Source organism: Artemia franciscana, chromosome 15 (genome assembly GCF_032884065.1).
Source record: "Artemia franciscana chromosome 15, ASM3288406v1, whole genome shotgun sequence".
Lineage (NCBI taxonomy): Eukaryota > Metazoa > Arthropoda > Branchiopoda > Anostraca > Artemiidae > Artemia > Artemia franciscana.
The window spans coordinates 33961980-33989546 of NC_088877.1; the positions used below are offsets into that span (position 1 = coordinate 33961980).

The 27567-nt window shown below is 35.6% G+C and overlaps 1 protein-coding gene across 7 annotated transcripts in view; it reads left to right on the forward strand.

Annotated features, from left to right (window-relative positions):
• The window catches only part of LOC136036396 (sulfiredoxin-1-like), a 51440-nt gene that overhangs the window by 10251 nt on the left and 13622 nt on the right, over positions 1 to 27567 (forward strand). For 4 of the 7 annotated variants that reach the window (XM_065718584.1, XM_065718591.1, XM_065718590.1 and 1 more), the window contains exons 2-3: positions 5477 to 5633; positions 7767 to 8094. The exons of 2 other annotated variants lie outside the window; for them this stretch is intronic. In XM_065718584.1, coding sequence (XP_065574656.1) covers positions 5477 to 5633; positions 7767 to 7976 — 367 coding nt within the window. In that variant the 3' untranslated portion in view covers positions 7977 to 8094. Of the gene's footprint in view, positions 1 to 5476; positions 5634 to 7766; positions 8095 to 27567 lie in introns of those variants that run through there. One more of the 7 variants, XM_065718589.1, reaches the window with a different exon arrangement.

The window sequence follows — 27567 nt, forward strand, 5'->3', positions numbered from 1 at the left end:
TGATTAATATAGACCAGCACTTGAATGAGGCCTTAACCCTACTCATCCATACAATCACATAGGTCAAACAGCATAGCCATACACAATCAACCATAAAGAATAATCCATGGACAGGCAGTCATGTCGTCAATAAGTATAAGTCGTCATTTACTAAACAATAGAAAAAATAATAAAGACAAATAATTCAGAGGCAACAACCCAACACAAGGGCTCATCAGGAGAATACACTGGCCTATATAGGGTTTCGCCACTCTAAATTCTCTACCCAGCCAAGTGTTGTGACTACCACAGAATATATATATATATATATATATATATATATATATATATATATATATATATATATATATATATATATATATATATAGGGTTTCGCCACTATATAGGGGGCCTATATAGGGTTTCGCCACTTTAAATTCTCTACCCAGCCAAGTGTTGTGACTACCACAGAATATATATATATATATATATATATATATATATATTTACACTGTGCTCAACTCTCATAGACTCAGCCAAGACTGAGAAACATTTTGCCTTTGTCACGCCTAAGGACGGTTGAATTTCTGCCTTCGACGTTAGTTTTACCAAACGTTTTTTTTTACCGTTCAATGTGTACGTCACAATACTACCCTGTACACCTCTAAGAAATGCTCGGTAAAACAAACGCTAGGTAAAAAAGCCCAGTATGTCCCATGCCTAACGGTCGTACCTGACTTTTTCAAACGTCTAAGTAGCCAAAAGCTATTTCTCAGCTGTCCTCAAAGAGAGGATCAGTTAGAAAATACAGATCAAAATGAACAAAATTTGACTGAAAGATCCAGCTGACCCTTTCCTTAAAAATTAGTTTTAAAAAAATCCTAAAAAGAAGTTTTTCAAAGAAAAGTAAAGAGATGTGTAAAATCAAATAAGTGCAGAAATAAATCCATCCAACAATCCAAACTTCAAACGAGCAGAAATTATTATCAATGACCCAAAACGAAATAAAATTGCAAAGGATAATCAAGTGATACTTGAAGCGAAGTATTTTGAACAAAACGAAAAAAGATCGCCGTACGAACTAAGATTTCTGAAAAGAACTAATGACTGTTGACTCATAGTTCAATATATAGTGAAAATCGTTCCTGGGAATCTGCAACATTGGTGTATTAATGTTAGAAAAAGAAAGTGTCACCTTATGGTGTGTTTTCAGTAAAGCGGGAAAAACGTTCAGGGCTTTAGGTAAGGTTTTAGTAAGGGTGAATCCTACTCCTTTTTGTGATAATTTTCTGTTTGTCATAAATTTGAATTGATTATTCATTGTAATCCTCGTTTATTTAAGTTTGACTTATTATATGACTTTATTTCTGCTCGGCTTAGGTTTAATATAGCTTTTTACTTTTCTTTGAAAAACTTCTTTTCTTGGAGAAGAGTTTTTTTTTAATGATTTTCTGTTTTGGTATTCATTGACATGGCTTTTTTGTTGGATAATAAAAAAATATGCGTAAAACTTCTTTCGGTTTTTCTTCATAATATGAAGGTTCTGACTTGCTATTTCAATTTTGAACAAAATGTTGCAAATTTTGAAACTGCCCTTCGACCTGCTTGACTCTTATCACTAAAACTTTCGACTCTCAATCAAATAAACCTCATCTGAAGTTCTTATGCCCTCCCCCCATTCATATGAAGTGGCTCTGGATAAAAATCAATGCATTGAAGGCTTATGGCTGTTTATTAAAGCCATAGTTGACAACTAAATACCTGTTGATAACTAATTACCAATTATTCGTTTTTAATTAAATGGTTATCAACAATTGAAATGACATCATTCTTATACAATCCTAAAAGGGTTTTTACCAGATTTGCCTCTCACCTCGACTATCTGTCTTGGCTTTTTCTACAGTCAGCCATGGCTTGATGCCTGCAACTATTTGACGTTGATTAAAAATCAACAGATTAAAAAGTTCTACCTGATAAATTTCTAACTCCTTGGGTGAGCGACTATTTCATCTTCAAAATAACCCAATTGATGTTCTTAGTTTGATAAATAATTCAGTAGGTCAGTCTAACAAATCACCATCAAATCCCCATTTTTCAGTTAGTAGTAAATACGTATCTGATTTAGATCGAGTATCCAAACGAGATGGTATATTCTCTATACTTCAGCTTAATGTTCAGGGTCTTTGCTCTTCGTTTGATGAGTTGAAAAAAATAGTGCGTAGTGGCCACCCTGACTTCATTGGTCTTTGTGAGACTTTCCTTGATTCAAAAAACGAATCTCTATTGCATCTCCCTGGGTACAAGATGGAATATTTGAATCGAAGTAGGATGGCTAAAGGTGGCCTTGTTGTTTATGTTTCGGAATGTCTTCCGTACTCTGTTAGACATGACCTGTCAAGAAATGAAGAAGGAATTTTTGAATCCATATTTATTGAGATTAAAACCCAAGCAAAAGCTTTGATTGTTGGTAATATATACCGGTCTCCTAGTGGGTCTGTTACCTCTTTCCTTCAGATTCTTGATGAGGTCTTGGAAATAATCCAACTTCATTCATGTGAACTTGTAATTATGGGCGACTTCAACCTTAATTTGTTTGACCGGAGGTCATCCTCGTCCTTGGATTTTCTTTCGACAATGCTCGCTTGTGGAACACTGCCTTCTGCATGCATTCCAACTCGCATAACTAACACTACCGCTTCTTTGCTTGATAATATTTTTTCATCTTTGACGTTGGTACGAAATTCTATATTGATGAGTGATATCTCAGACCATTTTCCTGTTTTTTCCATGTATGATTTTTCCGATTCGTTGCCAAGGAGGAGCCAAGAAGCTGGTTTTTCCTCTTTAAAATTTAATGATCAGGACTTGCATATTCTTAGGTCACGGTTGGCAGGTCGTTCGTGGAGTATTTCTGAAAATGGGTCTGACATAGATTCTTTGTTTAATTCGTTTTATGATTCTTTGAAAGAAGTTATCTTTGATACATGTAATGCACCCCAGTCGAATCCAGCATCGAAAAGAACAACCCCTTTGAATCCTTGGATGACCCCTGGACTCCTTAAAAGTTGGAGGAAGAAAAATTATCTTTGGAAGGCTTACAGATGCTCTAAGCCATTTTCGCGTGATTCTCGGCTTCAACTTTTCAAAGCTTATAGAAGAGTTTACAATTCGCTTTGCCGAAGGGCTAAATCGTTATTTTATCATAGAAAGTTCTCTGCGTGCGGTAAAGACATTAGGAAGACATGGCAAGTAATCAATTCTGTTATCAGGCCATCTTTTCTGCCTCCTTCTGTCCCTTCAAGTGTTGTGATTGACGGGAAAAATGTAGAGGGTGAGCTAAAAGTTCAAGATGCGTTTACTTCCTATTTTGCTAATATTGGCAAAACTACAGCCTCTTCTGTAAGTCCTTCTTCTTCTCTACCTGATTTTAGGTCTGATCTAGGACCACCTTGTCCTAAATCAATGGCATTGGAACCTGTCTCTGAAGCTGAAATAGCCAGAATTGTCAATTGTTTGAGGGGTTCTTCATCCTCTGGCCCAGACCTTATTCCGATAAGGTTGTCAAGTTCATTCTTCCTGTTATTGTGTGAGCCCTCACGAGACTTTTCAATCTTTCTTTTGAAAATGGTGTCTTCCCAAGTGCTCTAAAGCGTGCTCGTGTTATCATCCTTTTTAAAGGTGGATCAAGGAATGATCCTGCAAATTATCGTCCCATATCTCTTTTATCAGTGTTTAGTAAAATTTTTGAAAAAGCTATGCTTTCTCGACTTCTTGATTTTCTTAATTCTAAACACTTTTTTCATGATTTTCAGTTTGGTTTTAGGGCGAAACATTCAACTGAGCATGCATGTGCAACTCTCTTGAATTATTTAAATTCAGCTCTTGACTCTGGTTTGATACCTGCTGCTCTTTTTCTTGATGTTCGAAAAGCGTTTGACTCATTAACACACAAGATTCTTCTTCTGAAAATGTCCCATATTGGTATAAGAGGGAATGCTTATTCATGGTTTCTATCATATTTATCTGGTCGAGTCATCTCGGTTCATCCGGACTTTTCTAATCCTTCTGGAATAGAGTCTGGTGTTCCACAAGGATCTGTCATTGGGCCGATACTCTTTTTAATCTACGTCAATGACCTTATTAATGCGGTTAAAAATTTAAAACCTACCATTTGCTGTCGTCTTTGTCAACCAGTATCCGTCACTAGCTGTGACAAGAGTTTGTCCTTACCGGATACACTTATTGCTTTTGCTGATGACAGTACTCTTGGCACAGCTGGTACAACTGAATCTGATCTTCGTTCAAGGATGATAGTCCTTTTTGAAAGAGTTATCCAGTGGTTTGATGTAAATTATCGTGCCTTAAATGTCGAAAAGTCATGTTTTCTCATTTTCTCCAGAGTCTCAAAGGCTTGCCCTGATTTAAATGAAATAAATTTATCAAGAGGTTCTCTAAGTAGACCTAAGGATCGTTATGTTCGATTCCTAGGCATCTTGCTTGACGAAAATCTTTCGTTCAAGCATCATATTGACCTGATTAAAATGAAAGTCTCCAGTAGTCTCGGAATCCTTAGAAAGCTCAAATATATATTTCCAGGGTCGATTCTTAGACTCTTGTTCTGCAGCCTAGTTCAGTCTTATGTTTCATATTGTTCTGTTATTTGGATGTCAACTTTTCCCTCGTCTCTGAAGCCACTTTCAAAACTTTATGATAAAGCAAGGACTCTTATTCAGGAAACTAACCGTTTTTCACTTAAACCCTTGCTTGATTTGAAATCTCTCTGTTTTCTTTCTTGTTCTTCTTTCGTTTTTTTTACAGTTGCACGGCCATCTTCCTGCTGTCCTTTGTAATAATATATCTTTTGTTTCTGATCAATCGACTTATCATCTCCGCACTTCCAACAATTTACTGGTTCTTCACACACCGTCAGTGAGGTCTGACTTCAACCCTCTGACAGCTTGCAACAGGATCTGGAACACGCTCCCAGAGTTCGTACGACACTGCCACTCGTTTGGTATGTTCAAAAATTATGTTAGAGATTTTCTAGCTAGTAAATAATTTTGTTTGTTTGTTGTTTTTTTTGTCTCTTTATTTTTTATTCCGGTTTCCCTTGGAGTTGATGTCTCTGGATTGAGTTGGATATTTAATTGAGTTGGTGAAATCATGTGCTACCCCCTGCCTAGCTTGTCATTTTTTGGAGACTATTAAGGTGGGCGACTCAATTTTGTTTTTTGGTTTTTGTTTATATTTTTTTGTTGTTGGTATTTTTTTTCTCCCCTGTTCTTTCCCGGCCATGGAGCCTTATGGGGGAGATTGTCTTGAAGTAATTTTTTGTTTATGGATTTTAATGTTAAATAAAGAACTCAGAACTCAGAACTTCTTTAATTTGTTATGAAAAGCAGCCGGCTTTTATTTTATTACATCAAATAAATAAGGGAACTTTAAATTAAACTCACAGGCTTCGTTTTTAATTTTATTATTTTACAACCTTTTTTAGGGTTCTGATTCCCAGAATGTCACAGAATCACATTTCTTACAGTGTCCACAGTTCAGAAGAACATGAAGTAGTTGATATACCAGTGAATGTTCTTATTCGACCCTTTCCTCCTGAGCTTGATGAAAGTAAAGTATGGAGTCTCATGGAAGCGTTGAAGGTATACTGAAATGTTGTAAACAGTTCGAATTTATCGGGCATGTCCACTCGTTCCAATTGTCTCCGAAGTTTCATTACCCAATATTAATAGACACCTCCTCTTTGTAGAAAGCAAATACTCCAACTGGTACAAGCGGAGAAACTTATTTCAGAATAAATAGCGAATATCCACTGGTACTTGCGGAGAAACTTATTTCAGAAGCTAGAGGGGGGGGGGTTGATTATCAAGTCATTAAATCAGAAAAAAGAGCAAAGAATATGAAATGACGAGAGATGTAGCATCAATTTCAAATAGTTATTTTTTACTTTGAGGGGCTCCTCTCCTTCATACGGAAGAGTATTAAGGAGCCATCTCTTCCACTCCAATAAGATAAATTACATACATATACAAAGATACATAGACAAAAATTTAAGACACATAAACTTAAGATACAAAACTTAAGATACATTTATAAGATACATAGAAAAAACTCCTAATTGATAAAAGAGCACCAGAAGAGTGTTCAAAGCCCCACAGCTATTGAGTTAAGAGAAAGAGTCAAACTTTAGCGTAAAGAGCGGGGTGTTGAGGAGGAAAAGCCCCTTTCATATACGGAGTAATTTCTGTTCGTTTTAAGTTTTAATGTCGCTCCTTACTTTTAGTAAGGATTTTAGTAAAACTTAAGACGCATAAACTTAAGATACAAAACTTAAGATACTTTTGTCTATGTAAATAAGATACATAGACAAAAACTCCTAATTGATAAAAGAGCACCAAAAGAGTCTTCAAAGCCCCACAGCTATTTCTGACGAGACATTTCAAATAGGTAGAGGCATAAAGCCAAAATTTATTTTCAGAGACCATAGTTGGGGCTGTAGTTTTAACCTAGTAAAGAGCGAACCATGAACCATAGTAACCGAATAATTTGCACCTCCATTTTTAGATTCATAAATTTAGCTTGCTTGAGGTTTTTAGAGAATTTCAATTGTAAACTGAAAGTTGCAGATATTGTAAATAACAAAGAAGACAGACGGTACTTTTCCACTATAAAAACAAACAAGAGGTAAAACAATAGGAAATAAAGGGCCCTTGGATATAGGGCCAAATATTCATTGATAGCCAGTTGGATATTGTGGCCAGTTGAAGGCTATAACCAGCCTTATAAATTGGTCCTTTATTTTCTGCAGCTTAGTTAAGTACTTTATAATAGACAAGAGAATAATCTGCTTTTTGGGTGGTTTTTAAGTCATCAGTAAAGCGCCGCTTTTTGAGAATTTCACAAATGTAGAGAAATACCACGAGTCAGTTCTTTGAGAATTTCACAAATACAGAGAAATAACACGAGTTAGTTTTGGAGAAATATGTTACATTCACTGTGAAAGAATAATTTTAGTTCCTTGTATATTTCAACTTCGCTCTTTATTTCCATCAGAAAGACTTGTTTTTTTTTTTTAACTTGGGAAGGAGACAAGTTAAACCCTTTGAGCCAGCGAAAACAACGACAAGCTATGCAAAAATGACACAAACAAAACAATTACAAAAAGGATTTATATTTTGAGGCCTCTCTCCCTTTGTTACTTCGCTCTGCTCTATCTATCAGTCCCCTCGCTCCACTCCACGCCTTCTCCCCCTTTGCTCTAGTCCACCCCTTCTTGATTTTACATAGCAAATACTTATCTGCAGATACTCCCAGAGAATAAATCACCTCTGAGACTCGTGTTTCATTGCTTGTTTTCGCAAAAAGTCTCTGAGACTTAAGGCGCACATTTACTACAGAGGCTAGTGAGATGGAAGGGGGCCAAAACCACCGTGGAAAATAAGGACATTGTTATAACATTTAAATTGGCTTCCTCTTTGTCCTTGACTGAATATGGCCCTTATGTTTTTGGCTCGAAGATATTGCTACCAATTGTTTTTTTTTTTTTTTATTTATTTATTTTTTTTTAATTGAAAATCTTTCAAGCTGTTAATCAGATTATGATTATTTTTGTAAAGAAAAAAAAACTAAGAAAAAAAATATTCTAAGAAGAAAACATTAAGAAAACTAAGAAGAAAAGATTCTAAGGAGAAAAAACGAATAAAGAAAAAACTAAGAAGAAAATATTCATCAATGTGGTGATTAAATGGATAATAACTTCGATTTATCCCTTTTAGGAGGAGAGAACAGAGAAGAATGTGCCCCCAATAGAAGTGCTTTGGATCAAAGGAAGAGAAGGTGGGGATTATTATTACTCATTTGGTGGATGTCACCGGTACGCAGCTGCGAATCGACTAAATAAAGAAACTATTCGCGCAAAACTTGTGAAGTCAAATATCTCAGATCTTAGAATGTACTTAGGTTCATCTACACCAGACTTAAAATAAAAGGATGATTATCGTTATCGATGATGGTATTGTTACTTTGAATTGCGGCGAAGGAGGGAGTCTTATAAATTTTTTTTGTGCATCTCAGATGTATGAATAAAAAATTCTAGGATACTAATCGATTGATCCGATCGTTATCCAATATCTAACTTTTTTGACTCTGTTGATAGCTTTACTCAAGATATTTAGCCAAGATCTTATCTTTGTATGATATGCCAAACAAATACCTTAAAGTGATTGGTGCTATGTACAAAAATAACACTGCTATGGTTAAGGTACGAAATGAGTTAAGAAGTTGAATTGTTTACCCAAATGGTAAAAGAAAAAAAAAATCAAAGAAACAGATATGAAATTGACTCGAACAGTAGACATTTTTATTTAAGAACGACAAAGAACAACCTCACTATGTCCTTACGATAGGAGGGATTGAACCTGAATGCCTACGATTCAGCGGGAACGCTTTTATCCACTCCGCTATCGTTAGGGGTCAGTTAGTTAAATTTGTCCAAGACTTTGCTCACATTCTTTTCATAGAAGATTTATCAAATTTAATGTACAACCACTTATTTATTTAACTGTCAGCAGACTTGGGATTTTATTTCTCGATTGGTGTTTCAAAACATAAAAAGGTAATATCTTGGTAATATTTTGGCACTAACTAGCTTCAGTCGTGCATACATAAGCCGAATTTGCTTTACCTAGAACGAAAGTAATAACTAACGTCAAAACTTATAACGAGCCAAAATTAGATAAGCAATTATCGATTAGCGCCATCGATCGACAAATATGATGAGAAGGAGTCAAATATAGGGCAAAACGTCAATAGTAATGCCTTATCGACTTCAAACACGCCCATAGTCACTAATCTTTTCTTCCTTAGGGGTTTAATATCACGAAGAAGGTTTAACGGCGGTCCCCACTGTGTACTTTCTAAGACGCTGGTCTGTTGCTTACATATGGAAATTCAAACGATCTTGTCAATGAAATGGGTTTAAGTAGCCCCTTGCATCTAGGCCATACTTCTAGGGGTGCTATACACCTTTCACAGGGCGAGCAGCCCCTCGCGTCTAGGTATCACTTCTGTGGCTGCTAAACCCTATTCACAGAGAGTGAAAAGTCCCTTGCATTCAGAATTTCTTGCAGCCCAGAAATTCTGTGGCTGCTATAAAGTATGTAGCCCCTCACACAATTATCCAATTACGTGGCTGCTATACGCCTTCCGTAGAAAGTGCTATTGCGCAACTGTTTTCAACCTTCAGTAAGGGTAAAACAATGGAAAATATTCTTTATTAATTATTGTGATTTATTTGTTTATATTAATTGTGAACTGGAAGGATAAGCACTTGCATCTTATTAAAAAAATGAGATATTTCAAGAAAGTGTACATGATAGAGTTACCGTAGGATTAAACGCTGACAAAGACAAATATTTGAACGACGCAACAAGTACTAGTGGTGACATTATTGGAAACTTATGCTTGCATTGTCATGACAATGAGACACTATATTTCAGTTGAGAACCAAAAAAATTCAATTCTTATGATTGTGGATATGCGAGAGTAACATTTCCACAGATGATAGCACTCATAGAGAATGCATACGTAAGACTAATAGTTGATTACGAGGGACAACTTTTTGCTTTTGGTTCTAGTAAAACTTTACCTGATGACAAATCCTATCGACATTTTTCTGGTATTGGCATTCAGATAAAAGTAAAGTAAAAACAATTGTACTCCACCAATGTCATAGGCCATATCTTGTCTACATGTAAAAACTGTTATCTATGTAAAAATGGTTTGGTAATAGACAATGAAATTAAAAGTAAGATAAAAATGGGACTAATGAATAGTATCACTAAGGAATATAAACACACCTCCACGAATAAGCAGAGCACCTAGAACCGTGGATTTAAACTACGAAACCAAACTGATAGATATGTATGGTCCCTCCAATTTAACTCGTGATAAAAAAGAAAACATGAGCCCATTTCAGTCTGTTATGCCCATACTCAAAGAGGCTCGTGTAAAACCATGTAATTGGTAGAGGTTATTGAGACATTGGGAGGGAATAATTGTATGGGCGCAGCTATGACAACACTTATTGAAACAACAAATAAGTCAATTTCATGGCTACATAATATATCCTATCCAATGACCCTATGACCGGAGGATGATTTGGCTATTAAAAATAAAGAAATTTGTTGGGTTTGTAAGGGGAGGTTTGTTGAGGGTAGTGGGGAGGAGGAATGTCAGTCCGCGACCATGATCATTCGAACAACCCAATTATATCAGGGGGAGGAACTATCTTGGACTGGCCGATCAATCATGATATTTAAACGTTATGCAACAATATATTCTGGCTGTTTGTGTGCACAATTAAAGCTACGATTTGAAATTCATATTACCGGTGTTTGCACGTTTGCATAGAGGTGAAGCTGTAGATGGCACATGTGTATAGGTTTTTTTCCATATTTTGTACTTAAATCATCTGAGAAGCTGCTCTTAGAATTCAAATGGAAAAAAATAAATAATGGCAATACATGCTTGAAGAAAATCCGTTTTTAGAGTCCCATAGTTCTATCCCCATATCCCTAAGTCAATTAATTCAAGTACAGAACATTGTAAGTGATTTATTGACGTTGCTGGATATTGTGTGCAAAGGAATGGATAAAATCTATGAGGAATTTGGGTTGGATTTGGGCTATTATTTTTCAAATCCTTATCTGGTGATGGATTTAGTTCTTAAAATCAGTAAAGAGAAAATAGGCTAGATCACCAACGTTGATCAGCATCTATTTGTAGATAGATCAATGAGGGGAGGCTATGTTTTGCATGGATATTGGATCTTAACATCTTACCCGAGTGGACAAGACACCAGTGTGAAGTCGGATGCAATTTTTCTTGATATAAACACCATTATTTGTCGGTAGTGTCTGATTACTCTTTGCCGCTTGGTAATTACCAATGACTTGACAGTCCTTGTGCTGTAAATTTCTCCAACACTGTCACCGTTGAGGAGAATGGACCACAATGATGGTTTTTTGGAATTGACGGTGAAATACCATTGGAATTTCATGAATCGACGAAGATTTTTTCTGTACATAAACAGACTCGTGAATAAGGACTCTTTGAGTCCATATAATACTTCTTAGGTAGAGGATTGGAGAGTGCATTGGACACCTTCAAAAAAACTTATTGCCGACATTCATTCGAAACAGAATATGCTGTACATCACGTTCCTTTGAGATGGATGCTAGTCAACGGTTTCAAGGTCACAAAGATACATAGAGCCCTCCAGTTTGATCAAAAGTCATATTGGAAAACATTTATTGACACTTTTGTCAGTAAACGTTCAGAAGCGAAAACGAAGGTTGAAAAAGAAATCTTTAAACTCCTTTGAATTCCGCCTTTGATAAGATGTCTCAGAATGTGATCAATAGAAGTCGTTGTGATAGGTTTGCGACCTAAAAGAATGTGCTTGAATCGTTGCCGATCAAAACTTTACATCATTTACCATCATAGACTCCAATATGGTCTTCTTATATAGGAAAAAAGAATTTTTTAAATGAATATATTATTGCTGGTAGCGCAACTGCAGACATCTAAAGAAAACTCATGTTATCATTCTTTTACTGGATGTGTAGGCCCCAATTGCTGAGGGAGGGACAAATTTAAGTATATTACGGGGTTGCTAAAAGTTCAAATCGGAAATTTATTAGTATATTTTGAAAAGGCACGCACATTAGCTCTTGAATGGACTTTACCAGTTGAGGTGAGTCCATTTACTTGGAGCTAGTGAAGCACCAGGCCCTAAATAAATAATTCTTATTGAAATCGGAGACGGGGAGCCGCTTGATTTACAATGGTGTCCTTGTAAGTTCGAAGGTGTACTTGTGTACAAACACACAATGAGTTAATCAAAAGTCTGCATGGGGGTGCGTAGATACTATGTGAAACAGAAGTTTGACATGAGTGTTTACAGAAACTGTGTGGAAATTAATTTCATTCTAAGAGCGAAGTTCCCAGCGATTCTTCTATGTCTGTGCAGACGGTGGGAGGGTGCTACCCTGTGGACATTATCTAACTTTGGACTGAGGCATATGTCTAGAATATAGACATTGTCTTCATCTCGAAAAAAGTTCAATACATGGTGGTTGGGAGGAAGGATCCATTTTGTATTCCTAAGGTGGGAGGGGTCCGTTTTCCCCCATCTCAACAGTGTGTTTTTATGTTCTTTAGCAAGGTAGAATTGAATATCAGTGTTTTTGTAAATTTAAAATTGATTAAATTTTTTAATTATTTACTTGGCACCGTGCCCATTGCCGGCCCAGGAGAGGGGAGGGGGATCCAGCCTTAGGTCGACCACCGCCAGTGAACGCCGAACCCTTCCGAGGGAACCCTTTCTAAGTATTATTGTTAATGTGATTATGTGGTGTCTTTATTGTAAATAAAGAAAAACATGTATTGTTCACACCAAGTGCTGAGAGGCTAGCGGCAGAGTATTTACAAAATGAGTCAAGCTACAACCAATACGAATCAAAATAATTCAAGTAAATCAAGTGTTCTTAGTCGCTACGCATATGCCATTCTATTGCAGCCTAAAAGACGTCATGAATTTGCCAAAACTCTTGAATCCATCCTGGAACAGTATTGTTATAAGAAGAGTCAAACAGATCGGGTTAGTGAATTTTTTAATCCGCATTGAAAAATACTCTTTCTTTTATCTATGATTTGGGTAAAATCATGTTGATTTATAATCAACATCCTCATCAATCCCTGTCAAACACTACTGTTCTGTTAGTTCATTGAAGAAATGGTAATATATTTGACACTTTTCTTGAATAATATCCAATGAAGGGGAAAGGGAAATGAAAAAGAAGAATTTCGATGTTGGTGATACAGTTCGAATCAATTGATATCTTAATGTATTGTACGAGGGAAACTACTTATGGTCACTGAACTTTTTAAAGTGTCCAGAATCTTAGACACTAAGCCCATAACGTATCGTCTACGTGATATGAAAGATAACGAGATTCATGGCAGTTTTTATAATGATGAATTACAAATAATTAAAACACTGAAATGTATCACATTGAAAAGATATTGAAGAGTCGTATTTAGAGGGGCAAGAGACAGTTGGCTGTTTGTTGGCTAGGACACAACTCTGATTTTGATTCTTGGGTATCTGCTGAAGGCGTTTACAATACCGACGATTCTTATGTGACGTTTATGTCTACCTCTCGACGATGACGTTTACTTCTAGGATGGTTTGAATGAAACAAGCGATTTTCATCAATGAGGATTTAAGTGAGGCCCTTGGTTTTAAAAGTCGCTTTATTCAATTCAAAAATTTCAGTGGCAAGGATCATGTCATCTGTCCAGATTATGCACCTAGTTTTTCTTCGGACATTTATATATTTATTTGCACTTCATTTGTGGAGCCGTCTGGTAATTGAAATGCCCCCTCCTATGTATTCTCGAACGGAAAAGCACCCACGAGCAAGTTCATCACTACAATGTAAAGCATCTTCAGTACTTTCCTTTAAACGCTTCGTATTTGGAACTGTGCCAGTTAATATAAAGAAGCTAGTTAGGTGACCTTTTAGCAATAACAAAAGGTTTGGCTATAATTACACGTCATTTAGACCCATGAGGGGGCTGGTAAAGATTTTAAAGAAATTATCTCACAAAATCCCAGGTCCAGTGCATGATACCTTGGCGAGCGATTGAAACCATGACAGGGTGGAAAAGGTATAAAAAGATTGAGAAACACCTCATCTCTCATCAGTCTCTACTCAGGTTAGAAACGAAAGACATCACTCTTGTCAAAGAAGAAGAAGAAACCAAGAAAAAAATTGTTAGATTGAAAAAGGATTTCTTTTCCTAGACTTAAATATAGCTTTATATTGTAGTGATGAACTTGCTCGTGAGTGCTTTTCCGTTCGAGAATACATAGGAGGGGGCATTTCAATTACCAGACGGTTCCACAAATGAAGTGCAAATAAATATATAACTGTCCGAAGAAAAACTAGGTGCATAATCTGTACAGATGACATGATCCTTGCCACTGAAATTTTTGAGTTGAATAAAGCGACTTTTAAACCCAAGGGCCTCGCTTAAATCCTCATTGATGAAAATTCTTCCGTTCTCAATTGGATTAATAATGTAAATTATCGTCTGTTCTGTTGAATCGTTGAATGTGAAACTACACTTTTTTCGACTCGCAACTTTTTATTGACAACTAGACAATGCTCAGGCATTTTGTTGTATTCCTTGTACGGTATGGTGGCAAAGGGGTAATCATTAGAGTCAAAATTTGTCATCTAGCCTTCATTGGAGAAGTCAAAGGGTCTTATCTCATACAGTGTCAGCTTTCTTAGAACGTCATATATATTTTTGATGATACAATTGGCAAGAGAAACTTCATACTTTCCTTCTTTGAATTTGATGGTGGGGCAGATTTTTGTCCAAAAATCGCTTGTTTTATTCAAATCATCCTAGAAGTAAACGTCATCGTCGAGAGGTAGACATAAACGTCACATAAGAATCGTCGGTATTGTAAACGCCTTCAGCAGATACCCAAGAATCAAAATCAGAGTTGTTTCCTAGCCAACAAACAGCCAACTGTCTCTTGCCCCTCTAAATGCGACTCTTCAATATCTTTTCAATGTGATACATTTCAGTGTTTTAATTATTTGTAATTCGTCATTATAAAAACTGCCATGAATCTCGTTATCTTTCATATCACATAGACGATACGTTATGGGTTTAGTGTCTAAGATTCTGGACACTTTAAAAAGTTCAGTGACCATAAGTAGTTCCCCTCGTACAATACATTAAGATATCAATTGATTCGAACTGTATCACCAACATCGAAATTCTTCTTTTTCATTTCCCTTTCCCCTTCATTGGATATTATTCAAGAAAAGTGTCAAATATATTACCATTTCTTCAATGAACTAACAGAATAGTAGTGTTTGACAGGGATTGATGAGGATGTTGATTATAAATCAACATGATTTTACCCAAATCATAGATAAAAGAAACAGTATTTTTCAATGCGGATTAAAAAATTCACTAACCTGATCTGTTTGACTCTTCTTATAACAATATTGTTCCAGGATGGATTCAAGAGCTTTAGCAACTTCATCACGTCTCTTAGGCCACAATAGAATGGCGTATGCATAGCGACTAAGAACACTTGATTTACTTGAATTATTTTGATTCATATTGGTTGTAGCTTGACTCATTCTGTAAATAATCTGCTGCTAGCTTTTCAGCACTTGGTGTGAACAATACTTCCATCTTGATGACCATGGACGAGTCGTGTACAACATTGACCCGCTCATCTATTGAAAACGTAAGAAACAATTGAATTTATCTTTTCACTCCCCCTCTTGCATTTTTGGGTATGGGTGTGTGTGAGTATTATTGAAAATTATTATGCATGTATATTAAATGACATGAAAATAGATATTATTATAGTATTCGAGTTTTAGCTGAATAAAACCGTGTCATTCCAAAAGAACGTCTCATTGGTTTTCCATGTCGCATTTGAAATTTCGTATAAAACACGTACATACACACACACACAAACACACGCATACAATTAAAATATTCTTTTCAAGGTTTGTAAAAACCACTTCAAGAAAGGAAATAACTTCTCATTCGTTCTCTATGTTAACCGATCAGAAATCATCGCCACCATCAAGGCAAAGGGTAGCATCCTCTTTGACTGCATTAAGATACTTATATACATTAAGATACTTAGATACATAAGATACTTATAGACTGGTGTTACACTCCCAAATATTTCAACAGGGGATTCGGCTCAATCAAGTACCTTCGAACCCAAAAGTGTATCAGAGGATGGTTTTGCTTGGACTAATCGCTTCAGTCCTGATTCACAGATCGCTTCACAGATCACAAACGCCTGACAAATGATGCTAGTAGGACATATTCGGATGGTTAGGCAGTTAATGGGGGCCTAAAATTCCCTAAACTAGATTCTAATTGTTTAAATGGCCAATGTCCAGTAACAATTAAAGGGATAAATATTTTTGAGTAGGTTACTGTTTTACAGTATGATACATAACTTGAGGATGGTAATCACAGTAATAAAAAGGAGGTAATATATTCAGTGAGGGCTCCGTCCTTTGCGTCAGCGAAACATTGGGCATGGCTTCTTTACAACTCTGCCAGGAAACTTATTCAATTAGATATTTTTTTCTAATACCATATGTTTTTTGGGTTTTATGTGAGGGTAAAAACATTGGAAGGGCAAACTACTATTTTCGAACTTATCTTTGTAGATTTCATACTAAACTAAAACAAACATCATATGAGGCTCTGCGAGTGTCATGGTTACAAATCTGCGGAAATGATAAGCGGCGAGAGGGCCACCTTGCTATTTAAGAATTTTCAGAATTCACTCCTACAGAGTAAGAAGGTGGTTTTAAACTACGAAACCAAACTGATAGATATGTACGGTCCCTCCAATTTAACTCGTGATAAAAAAGAAAACATGAGCCCATTGAAGTCTGTTATGCCCATGCTCAAAGAGGCTCGTGTAAAACCATGCAATTGGTAGAGGTTATTGAGACATTGGGAGGGGATAATTGTATGGGCGAAGCTATGACAACACTTATTGAAACAACAAATGAGTCAATTTCACGGTACGCAATATATTCTATCCATTGGTAATGGGTTGGTAATGTAAATTATCGTCCGTTCTGTTGAATGTGAAACCACCCTTTTTTCAAGATAGTTCCTCCGCCTGATATAATTGGGTTGTTCAAACGATCAGTGTCGCGGACTGACATTCCTCCTCCCCACTACCCTCAACAAATCTCCCCTTACAAACCCACCCATACCCACAAATGCAAGAGGGGGTGTGAAAAGATAAATTCAATTGTTTACAAACCCACCCATACCCACAAATGCAAGAAGGGGAGTGAAAAGATAAATTTAATTGTTTCTTACGTTTTCAATAGATGAGCGGGTCAATGTTGTACACGACTCGTCCATGGTCATCAAGATGGAAGAATGGATATCGTGAGGATTTCAAATACTGTTGACCATGGCCAATATATCATCCAACATTGTCTCATCTATATGGTCAGGGGACTTCATATCCTCAGGAACGAACATATCTTCAAATTTAAATCCATTGATAATGCCAGACTCTTTGTTCCTATGTATTTTGATGAATCATTGGCCTAGAATTAAAAAAAAAAAAAATTCACTGTTCATTTATGTTAAAGTTTCTGAAATTCAAGCTCAAATTTCTAAGTTCAAAAAATCTCATAAAAAATCGTTTCTCCACCCAAAAAAATTCTAAGTTCAAAAATAATGTTCTAAGTCTCAAATACTTCTAAGTCTCCAAAATAACTAAGTCCAATAAAAATTTCCAAGTCTCAAAATAATTCTAGGCTCCAAAACAAGTCCCCTCTCCAAAAAAAGAAGAAAAATTTTATTATTTTTCAATTGAAAAAAAAATACGTTTGACATATTTATATCATTTTGATTTTGTATTTTTAAAATATCACATGTGATTTTTTGCTATAAGTATATTTAATGTGATTTTAAGACATAAAAAAAGTTGAAAGAATTTCAGTTTCAAAGTTAAAAAAAACTAAGTAATAAAAACACCACTACAAATATTATTTTTCTAATTGAGAAAATAACGACTGACATATTTATTTCATCTTCTTTACAACTTTAAAATATTACAAGTGATTTTTTTTGTTATAAGTATACGTAATGTGATTTTAAGACATGAAATTTTTTTTTAAATTTCAGTTAGGAAAAACTGATGAAATTCGAAAGTCAAATATATATATATATATATATATATATATATATATATATATATATATATATATATATATATATATATATATATATATATATATATCTATATATATAAAAATAAGTTGTCTGTCTGTCTGGCTGTGGATCAGGTGACGTCATGTTTCTGTGTCGGCTGACGTCATGAAATTAGTTGTCGTCATTTTTGCTTTGACGATGCTTAGTATATTGTAAAACACATTAATTTGGTTAATAATATACCATTTAAAACACCAAAATGAACATGCTGGAGTAGTCACTCGATGAGAGAGGGTGTCACCACGGTCAATGAAGGTCCCAGGTTCAAATCCTGGTTAGGCTAAAAAAGGTAAAAAACTAAAAACTAAAAAAAAAACTGAAAAAACTAAAAAAAGGCAAAAACTACAAAAAAAAACTAAAAACTAATAAAAAAAATAAAAAAGCTAAAAAACTAAAAAAACTAAAAAAACTAAAAAACTAAAAAAACTAAAAACTAAAAAAAAAACTTAAAAAAAAGGAAAAAACTGAAAAATAGAAGAGAAAAAGAAAACTAATAAAATTAAGAATAAAAATAAAAAAAAATAAAAAAGATAAAAACTAAAAAAAAAAGTAAAAAGAAAAAAACGAAAAAAAACTAAATTAGCAATCACCATCAACAAAGCTCAAGGGCAATCATTAGAATCATGAGGTATAGATCTGAATATGGATTGTTTTTCCCATGGACAATTATATGTTGCATGTTCAAGAGTCGGTAAACCTGACAATCTAAATAAATGACGACACTCAAAGAGAAAGCGAAAGGGGGGCACAGGGGGATATAAATGACGACCGGGACACAAGGAATATAAATGACGCCCGGGACACTCAAAGAGAAATCACAGACTGGGACACCGGGACACAAATGACGACCGGGACACAGGGAGTATAAATGACGACCAGGACATAAGTAAAAAAAAACTAAAAAAACTAAAAAGAAGGTAAAAACTACAAAAAAACTAAAAAGAAAAAAACAAATAAAAATTGATAAAAAAACTAAAAAATCTAAAAATCTAAATAAACTAAAAAAGAAAAAAAAGAAAAAAGGAAAAAAATAAAGGAGAAAAACAAAACTAAAAAACGAATGTATATACAGACCGGGACACCGGGATACAAATGACGACCGGGACACAGGGAATATAAATGACGACCGGGACACAGGGACACAACTACAACGGGGACGCCGGGGGGCACAGGGGGATATAAATGACGACCGGGACACAAGGAATATAAATGACGCCCGGGACACTCAAAGAGAAATCACAGACTGGGACACCGGGACACAAATGACGACCGGGACACAGGGAATATAAATGACGACCGGGACACAGGGACATAACTACAAAGGGGATGCCGGGGTGCACAGGGGGATATATAAATGACGATGGCGACTCAGGGAATGGTCGATTAGCAATCACCATCAACAAAGCTCAAGGGCAATCATTAGAATCATGAGGTATAGATCTGAATACGGATTGTTTTCCCATGGACCATTATATGTTGCATGTTCAAGAGTCGGTAAACCTGACAATCTATTTATATGTACAGACAATGGGACAGCAAAGAATGTTGTATATTCGCAAGTTTTACGTAGTTAAAAACATATATATATATATATATATATATATATATATATATATATATATATATATATATATATATATATCTATCTATATTCACAGGTGGGACATAGGGACACAACTACAATGGCGCGTAACTAATATGGCGCGTAACGACTTACGCGCGCGGGGGGGCTTGGGGGGGCGCGAAGCGCCCCCACCAACTAGGTGTTGGGGTGGCACGAAGCGCCACCCCAACAGCTAGTATATATATATATATACTAGCTGCTGGGCTAGCCTAGCAGCTAGCCCAGCAGCTAGTACCCCAACACCTAGTTGGCGGGGGCGCTTCGCGCTCCCCCAAGCCCCCCCGCGCGCGTAAGTCGTTACGCCATATTAGTTACGCGCCATTGTAGTTGTGTCCCTGTGTCGCACCTGTGAATATAGATAGATGTATATATGTTTTTAACTACGTAAAACTTGCGAATATAAAGCATTCTTGGCTGTCCCATTGTCTGTGCATATGAATAGATTGTCAGGTTTACCGACTCTTGAACATGCAACATATAATTGTCCATGGGAAAAACAATCTATATTCAGATCTATACCTCATTATTCTAATGATTGCCCTTGAGCTTTGTTGATGGTGATTGCTAATCGAGCATTCCCTGTGTCCCTGTCGTCATTTATATATCCCCCTGTGCCCCCCGGCGTCCCCGTTGTAGTTGTTTCCCTGTGTCCCGGTCGTCATTTGTGTCCCGGTGTCCCAGTCTGTAATTTCTCTTTGAGTGTTGCGGTCGTCATTTATATTCCCTGTGTCCCGGTCGTCATTTGTGTTCCGGTGCTTTGTTGATGGTGATTGCTAATCGAACATTCCTTGTGTCCCGGTCGCTTTCTCTTTGAGTGTCCCGGTCGTCATTTATATTCCCTACTAGCTGTTGGGGTGGCGCTTCGCGCCCCCCCCAAGCCCCCCCCGCGCGCGTAAGTCGTTACGCGCCATATTAGTTACGCGCCATTGTAGTTGTGTCCCACCTGTGAATATAGATAGATATATATATATATATATTTTTAACTACGTAAAACTTGCGAATATACAACATTCTTGGCTGTCCCATTGTCTGTGCATATAAATAGATTGTCAGGTTTACCGACTCTTGAACATGCAACATATAACTGTCCATGGGAAAAACAATCTGTATTCAGATCTATACCTCATTATTCTAATGATTGCCCTTAAGCTTTGTTGATGGTAATTGCTAATCGGACATTCCCTGTGTCCCCGTCGTCATTTGTGTCCCGGTGTCCCAGTCTGTAATTTCTCTTTGAGTGTCGTGGTCGTCATTTATATTCCCTGTGTCCCGGTCGTCATTTGTGTTCCGGTGTCCCGGTCTGTAATTTCTCTTTGAGTGTCCTGGTCGTCATTTATATTCCCTGTGTCCCGGTCGTCATTTGTGTCCCGGTGCTTTGTTGATGGTGATTGCTAATCGAACATTCCTTGTGTCCCGGTCGCTTTCTCTTTGAGTGTCCCGGTCGTCATTTATATTCCCTATGTCCCGGTCGTCATTTGTGTCCCGATGTCCCGGTCTGTAATTTCGTCAGTCGACAAACATGACGTCAGTCGACACACAAACATGACGTCACTCGACACACAGAAAACTTATTTTTATATATATAGATGTCCCGGTCGTCATTTGTGTCCCGGTCTGTAATTTCGTCAGTCGACAAACATGACGTCAGTCGACACACAAACATGACGTCACTCGACAGACACACAGACAAACAACTTATATATACTTACTAGCTGTTGGGGTGGCACTTCGCGCCACCCCAACACCTAGTTGGTGGGGGCGCTTCGCGTCCCCCCCACAAGCCCCCCCGCGCGCGTAAGTCGTTACGCGCCATATTAGTTACGTGTCCCTGTTGTAGTTGTGTTCCTGTGTCCCACCTGTGATATATATATATATATATATATATATATATATATATATATATATATATATATATATATATATATATATATATATATATATATATATATATATTATATATATTATATATATATATATTATATATATATATATATATATATATATATATATATATATATATATATATATGTGTGTGTGTTTTTAACTACGTAAAACTTGCGAATAAACAACATTCTTCGCTGTCCCATTGTCTGTACATATAAAGAGATTGTCAGGTTTACCGACTCTTGAACATGCAACATATAATTGTCCATGGGAAAAACAATCCGTATTCAGATCTATACCTCATTATTCTAATGATTCCCCTTTGAGCTTTGTTGATGGTGATTGCTAATCAAACATTCCCTGTGTCCCCATCGTCATTTATATATCCCCCCTGTGCCCCCCGGCGTCCCCGTTGTAGTTGTGTCCCTGTCGTCATTTATAGTCGACAAACAAACATGACGTCAGTCGACACACACGTCCCAGTCGTCATTTATGTCCCGGTGTCCCAGTCTGTAATTTCTCTTTGAGTGTCCCGGTCGTTATTTATATTTTCTTTTTAGTTTTTTTTGTAGTTTTTACCTTTTTGAGTTTTTTTAATTTTTTTAGTTTTCTTTTTCTCCTTTATTTTTCAGTTTTTTTTCCTTTTTTTAGTTTTTTTTTTCTTTTTCAGTTTTTATTATTAGTTTTTTTTTCTTTTTAGTTTTTTTGCTGTTTTTACCCTTTTTTAGTTTTTAGTTTTTTACCTTTTTTTTAGTTTTTTTAGTTTTTTAGCTTTTTTAGTTTTTTTAGTAGTTTTTACCTGTTTTTTAGTTTTTTTTCTTCTTTTGTATTAATACTAAAGCCAAGGTTCGAACCTAGAACCTCTCGGACCTAGAACCTGGAACATAACGCTTTACCATGCTTAGTGGACAGAGACAGTTTCTCATACAGTTTCGGTTTATCAAATAACATTTACAGTCCTCTTTATTTACCAAATTGTATCTATATCATCTATAGCTTTAAAATCACCCTTCCCTACTAGTCATTCTTGAGTTATTGAATTCAATCCGTGGGATACTTTGAACCTGAGCCTTCAGTGGATGGTGAAGGGAAATATCAAACATAAAAAAGAGCATTTACCGAGTTTTATGTTTTTGTATATCATATTTGATCATTAGTTTTGAAAAAAACACCCCTTCCACTTGTTACAGAAAAAAAAAAATACAAGATCGGCGCAAGGCTATTCTAAAGGGTTTAGTCCATAAACTTGCCATATCGCACATGTACTAGAAAGTAGAGGTATTTGGATTAAGATGCTACAGAGCAGGTTATTGTTTACAAAAGATTATTATGTTAAGACTCCTTCACGCGAATAGTTATTTTCCTTGGAAAAATTGGATAATTTTGCAACATGAGCGGGTTGTACCCATATACTGGAAGATAGGTGGGGGTTGATGTTTTAACCCACAAATGTACATTTTATTATTCCTAAATTCCTCAACCGCTTCCCTCATTCCAGACACTTCAGTAGTTTTATATAGGTAAGCGTGGAGCAAGCAGTCCACAGTGGAGTGCAACCGGATTAAGTTGGGAGCCATTCCCATGGTTACCAACAGCGGCAAATTGGCCACAAAGTTGAGCCAAAGAGAGCCAACTTCTAAAACATATAAGATGGAAGCTTTCTGTAAATTCAGATTCCAATAAATTTAGGAACTTCAGTTTGATTTTTTAAAATCAATTCTTATTTATTCAAAGCTACAGCTTAAATAATACTAGAATGATCAAGACTCAACAGAGGAGTAATATATGTTGTGTTTCTAAACGTAAAAAACGTTTCTAAACGTTTCTAAAGTAAAATTATACCATTTATGAATCTATTTGATTATATTTATAATTTACTTATTAGATTTATAATTTGTTCTTAGATACACAATCTATATTTAATTTATTCTGAATCAAACCATTGTAAATCATCACTGAAGGTACACAGGGGTCTTACATTGGTCCATAATGATCCCTGAAGTCACATTGGTCCTAAAAAGTCCTTAATTTCACTTTGTCAGCTAGCCAACACCTTACGTAGACATTATCTTTTTGGTTTGCAGTATTTCATTGCCATTTGATAGGTTCGCTACTGTCCGGTCATCTTTTGGCAGAGTGTGAAGTAAATGATTAGATGGCAGTTTTCTCGATTGGGAAATTCGAAATGTATTGCTACATGTATTCTAGAATTTACTCATTTTAGGCAGATTGGTATTTGGATTAATATGTTACAGAGCAGGTTATTATTAAATTAAAAAATAAATTTTGTAAGTTAGAGTGCATTCATTCCAAGCTAAACTAACTTGTTGTAGTCTTATCAGCCAAGTCAAGAACATAAGATTGTTTTTATCTTCAAAAAGATGCCAGTATGCTTTAATATGGCGGTAATTTAAAATGAATCACACTAATCAAGTGAGACTATAATTTTGTGCTCTATCTTCTAAAAGATGCCAGAGTTTCACTTATGCCTAGTTTGTTTTAGTCTTGTCCTCACTCTTGTCACGCTCTATTTATCATATTAGTGTTTTCTTTGTCAGTCTTGTCACACCATCTGTGTTTTTTTGGTCTTGTCGATATTTTTCCTCTGCTTCAAAAAATAGACAAATTTTCTCACACTCATAACCTTTGATGGTTAAGGTGATAAAATTTTGGTAGTATCACTAAATTGATGTATAAAATAAATCAGATTATAGTCAAGTGTCAATACTAGTTCGTTTTTTTTTACATTTAATAGTTAAAAACAAAGCATACAAAATCATACAAAAACCATTGTGCATTCTTCCAATTCAGTTAAATAGAAACAAACAAACGTGAATGAGAAAAACAACAACAGAAGTAAAGCCAATAAATAACGTAATCGGATAACAAAAGCAAAAATCCCCCAACCAAAAGAAAAAATGCTAAATTCCAAGTAATAAAAACTCCAATTGATTACCAAAAAATACCCAAAAAATCCCCATAACTAGACACAACAAACTTTGGTACGAGATCAGTTTTAGCACAGGCATACTCATTTCACAACATTGAAAATATAAACAAAGAAACGTCTGACTTGAATATACACAAATCAATTGCACAGGAAATAGTGAGAGAAAGGGGTAGCGGTGATAGAGAGAGAGGAAATACAGACAGACACACACACACACACACACACACACATATATATATATATATATATATATATATATATATATATATATATATATATATATATATATATATATATATATATAGAGAGAGAGAGAGAGAGAGAGAGAGAGAGAGAGTAAAACGTAAAGATACACTCTTTTCATTGCATTGCAGTTTAGCCCATAGTACTTCTCATATCGCAGACGTACTAAAGGGAAGGAAAGGGGCAATTTGATTGCTCCAAGAGAAAAACTGAGATTATTTTAAACAAAATTGTTAGGTTAAGATTAATCCACGTAAATGGTCACTTACTCTTGGAAGAATCTAAACAGGGTAGATGAAATTTATAATTTATTTATTAGATTTATAGTTTGTTTTCAGATATATAATCTTTATCGAATTCATTCTGGATAACACCATTATAAATCATTACTGAGAAACTACCATTTTTCTTCTTTAATTTCTTAATTTTCACCAAAATGGTATACCAAGGTCTATGAGATTATTAACACATATCTGAGGCTAATTATCCGACGTACGTATCCAAAAATCATAACAGCTTAGGCACATTTTTCAAAAATGATGGACATGTCACACCTCATTGAAATCCGGCAAATATGGGAAGCGGAATCTTTTAGAAGCAGCTGACACGGTACTTGTATGATATAACCCCGACCACTCAAGCTGTTCATCCATTGACGCATCGTAAAACCGTTGTTTTTTTTGTTAATTTCTTTCAGATTAGCGTGACACAAGGCAAAGAGCAGTGACATAATAGATGGGAAATATACAATTTGGGCTATATATTTGCACATTAGGGGGGGGGGGATAAAGTATTTGGATAGCTTGAAGTTAGAAAACAATTCTTACTTTAAAATATGCAGAATAATCATACCTAACACATTAGGCATGCAGATTCGCTACAATTTACCCCCCTCCCCCTAATGTGCAAATATATAGCCGAAATTTGTTTCTTAAGTATTTTTTACATCATATCTAGGTACTATTTCAATAGGGTTGAGCGTCAGAGAAATATGTTCTACTTAGATGAAGAATATTAGGTCAGGGCTATATCATACAAGTACCGCTGACACTAACAAATCTGTATGTTAATTAATTTACAACCTAACCATAACATTGAAGATTTCTTCCAACATTTTTGCATATTAAACAATTTCTTGGAGGAAAAATGATACAGAAAGAACTTGAAAAAATAACGTGATAGCGCAAAAATTACCGTTGAATACGATAAAATAAGGGAAACATAAAATTAACTTACAAACAAACACTTGACGACTGAGAAGTTTTTAAAGCCTAAGATAATATGACCGGAAATTGGATTTAGTTTGATGCATCAAAACAAAAGTCGAAATTCTCCAACACACTAAAATTTTCATTGAAAACTATTCATACCACTTTAAAATATAGTAAGATATCTACATTGAGTGATGTTTCTCCCTCTGAGATTGAACAAAGGTGTAACTATAGTGAAAATACTTAACCACAAAATTGTCCTTTTTTATCAACCATCTAGTGCCAAATGGAAAGTAGGTCATCCCTGAATTGGATATGAGGAGGTCTTAAGAAAGGATCTAAGGGAAAATGGGCTTTCTCGATTGGGTGTAAAGAGGGAGGCTTTGAAAAGGTTGGGATGGAGGAGTTTGCGCAGTGGCGTAGTCCTCAGGTAGCTTAGAGGTTCCGTCAGGTGTTAGTAGTAGCAGCAGTACAAACCCACTCCCACCTTTCAGGCCTTACATGAATGTAGAGCCTGTATAGATCAATTTCTATTAAGAATTAAACTTGTGCCAACTAAAGCCAGTTTTGAGTGTTGGACAAAAACGAGTGCCTAATCAATATAGCTGATTCGCAAATTTTCGCAAGCCTGTAATTTCAGGTTCTTAAAATTTAGCCTGAAACCGTGAAGAGAAAGATAAGAAATTTCATTACAAAGTAACATTTCTTTTTTAATTCAAAGAAAATTTATTCTAGCACGCTTGTTATCTTTTATAATTGTGCTTACTTTATAATTGACAAAGAAAACATTTATCTGAGTCTAGTATGAAGTGATGCGTAAACAGTTTCTTTTCTTTTTTCACTTACCTTTAAGTCCTAGTCAAAATGAGATTCTACCAACACCAAAATTTAGCTAGTGTTAATTCGAACCAATCAAATTTTTTCCTAGAATTTTCAGCCAATCAGAAAAATCAGGGAAAACTGATTGCCTCAAATTGAGGCTAGCTGAACCTTAGTATTAGTAAAATTTCTTTGTGAATCGGCCTTAAGCAACATACCTTAGCATGTTTGTTTACAGACACTAACAGTAAAAGCCAATCTATTTCCGACTAATATCATTTCAAATATTAATTAAATTTTTCTAGAAAATAAGAAATTTAGTAGTAACTAGAAATTAATCTCAGCATGCTTGTTTTCAGAAAACAAAGATAAAAAACACTCAATATTTTACAATTGTGAAAACAAACATTTACTTCACTGTAGAAGAGAAGAAAGACATCAACCATTCACGCTCGGCCTGGGCCTCAAAGTCCTTTCACGTGTGCTTAGTTAGACATTAATTTTAGCAATGTTCACTTAATACAAAAGATTATACAAGAAGAAGCAACTTATAATTGACTAATTATGCCTAGACAGTAATGTCTCTCTAAACATGCCTGTGAATTGGTTTTGCGATGATACGGTACCGTAAAATCATTTTGTGAGCTTTTACATCGGCTGAAAGTCACAAAGACAAAGAACACATTAGTGAATTATCCCAGGAGATTAGCCATCATCTAGATTTTTCAGAAATTGTGGCTTGAGTAAAAATAAAGTAAAATTTTGCGTCACTTTTGTGTGTGTCAATCAAAAAAGGTTACACCACAGGAAACTCCCAACGCGACCAAATTCCTCTGAGCTTATTTTTAGTATTGTTCAAGCAGGTATGCCAGAGAAGTTTTAGGTACTGCCATTTCCTGAATTTTTAAAAGAGAGTTATGCTCCGTTTAATCGAAAAACAAAAATTCCCCTTTCTGATGAAATTAGTTTCATTA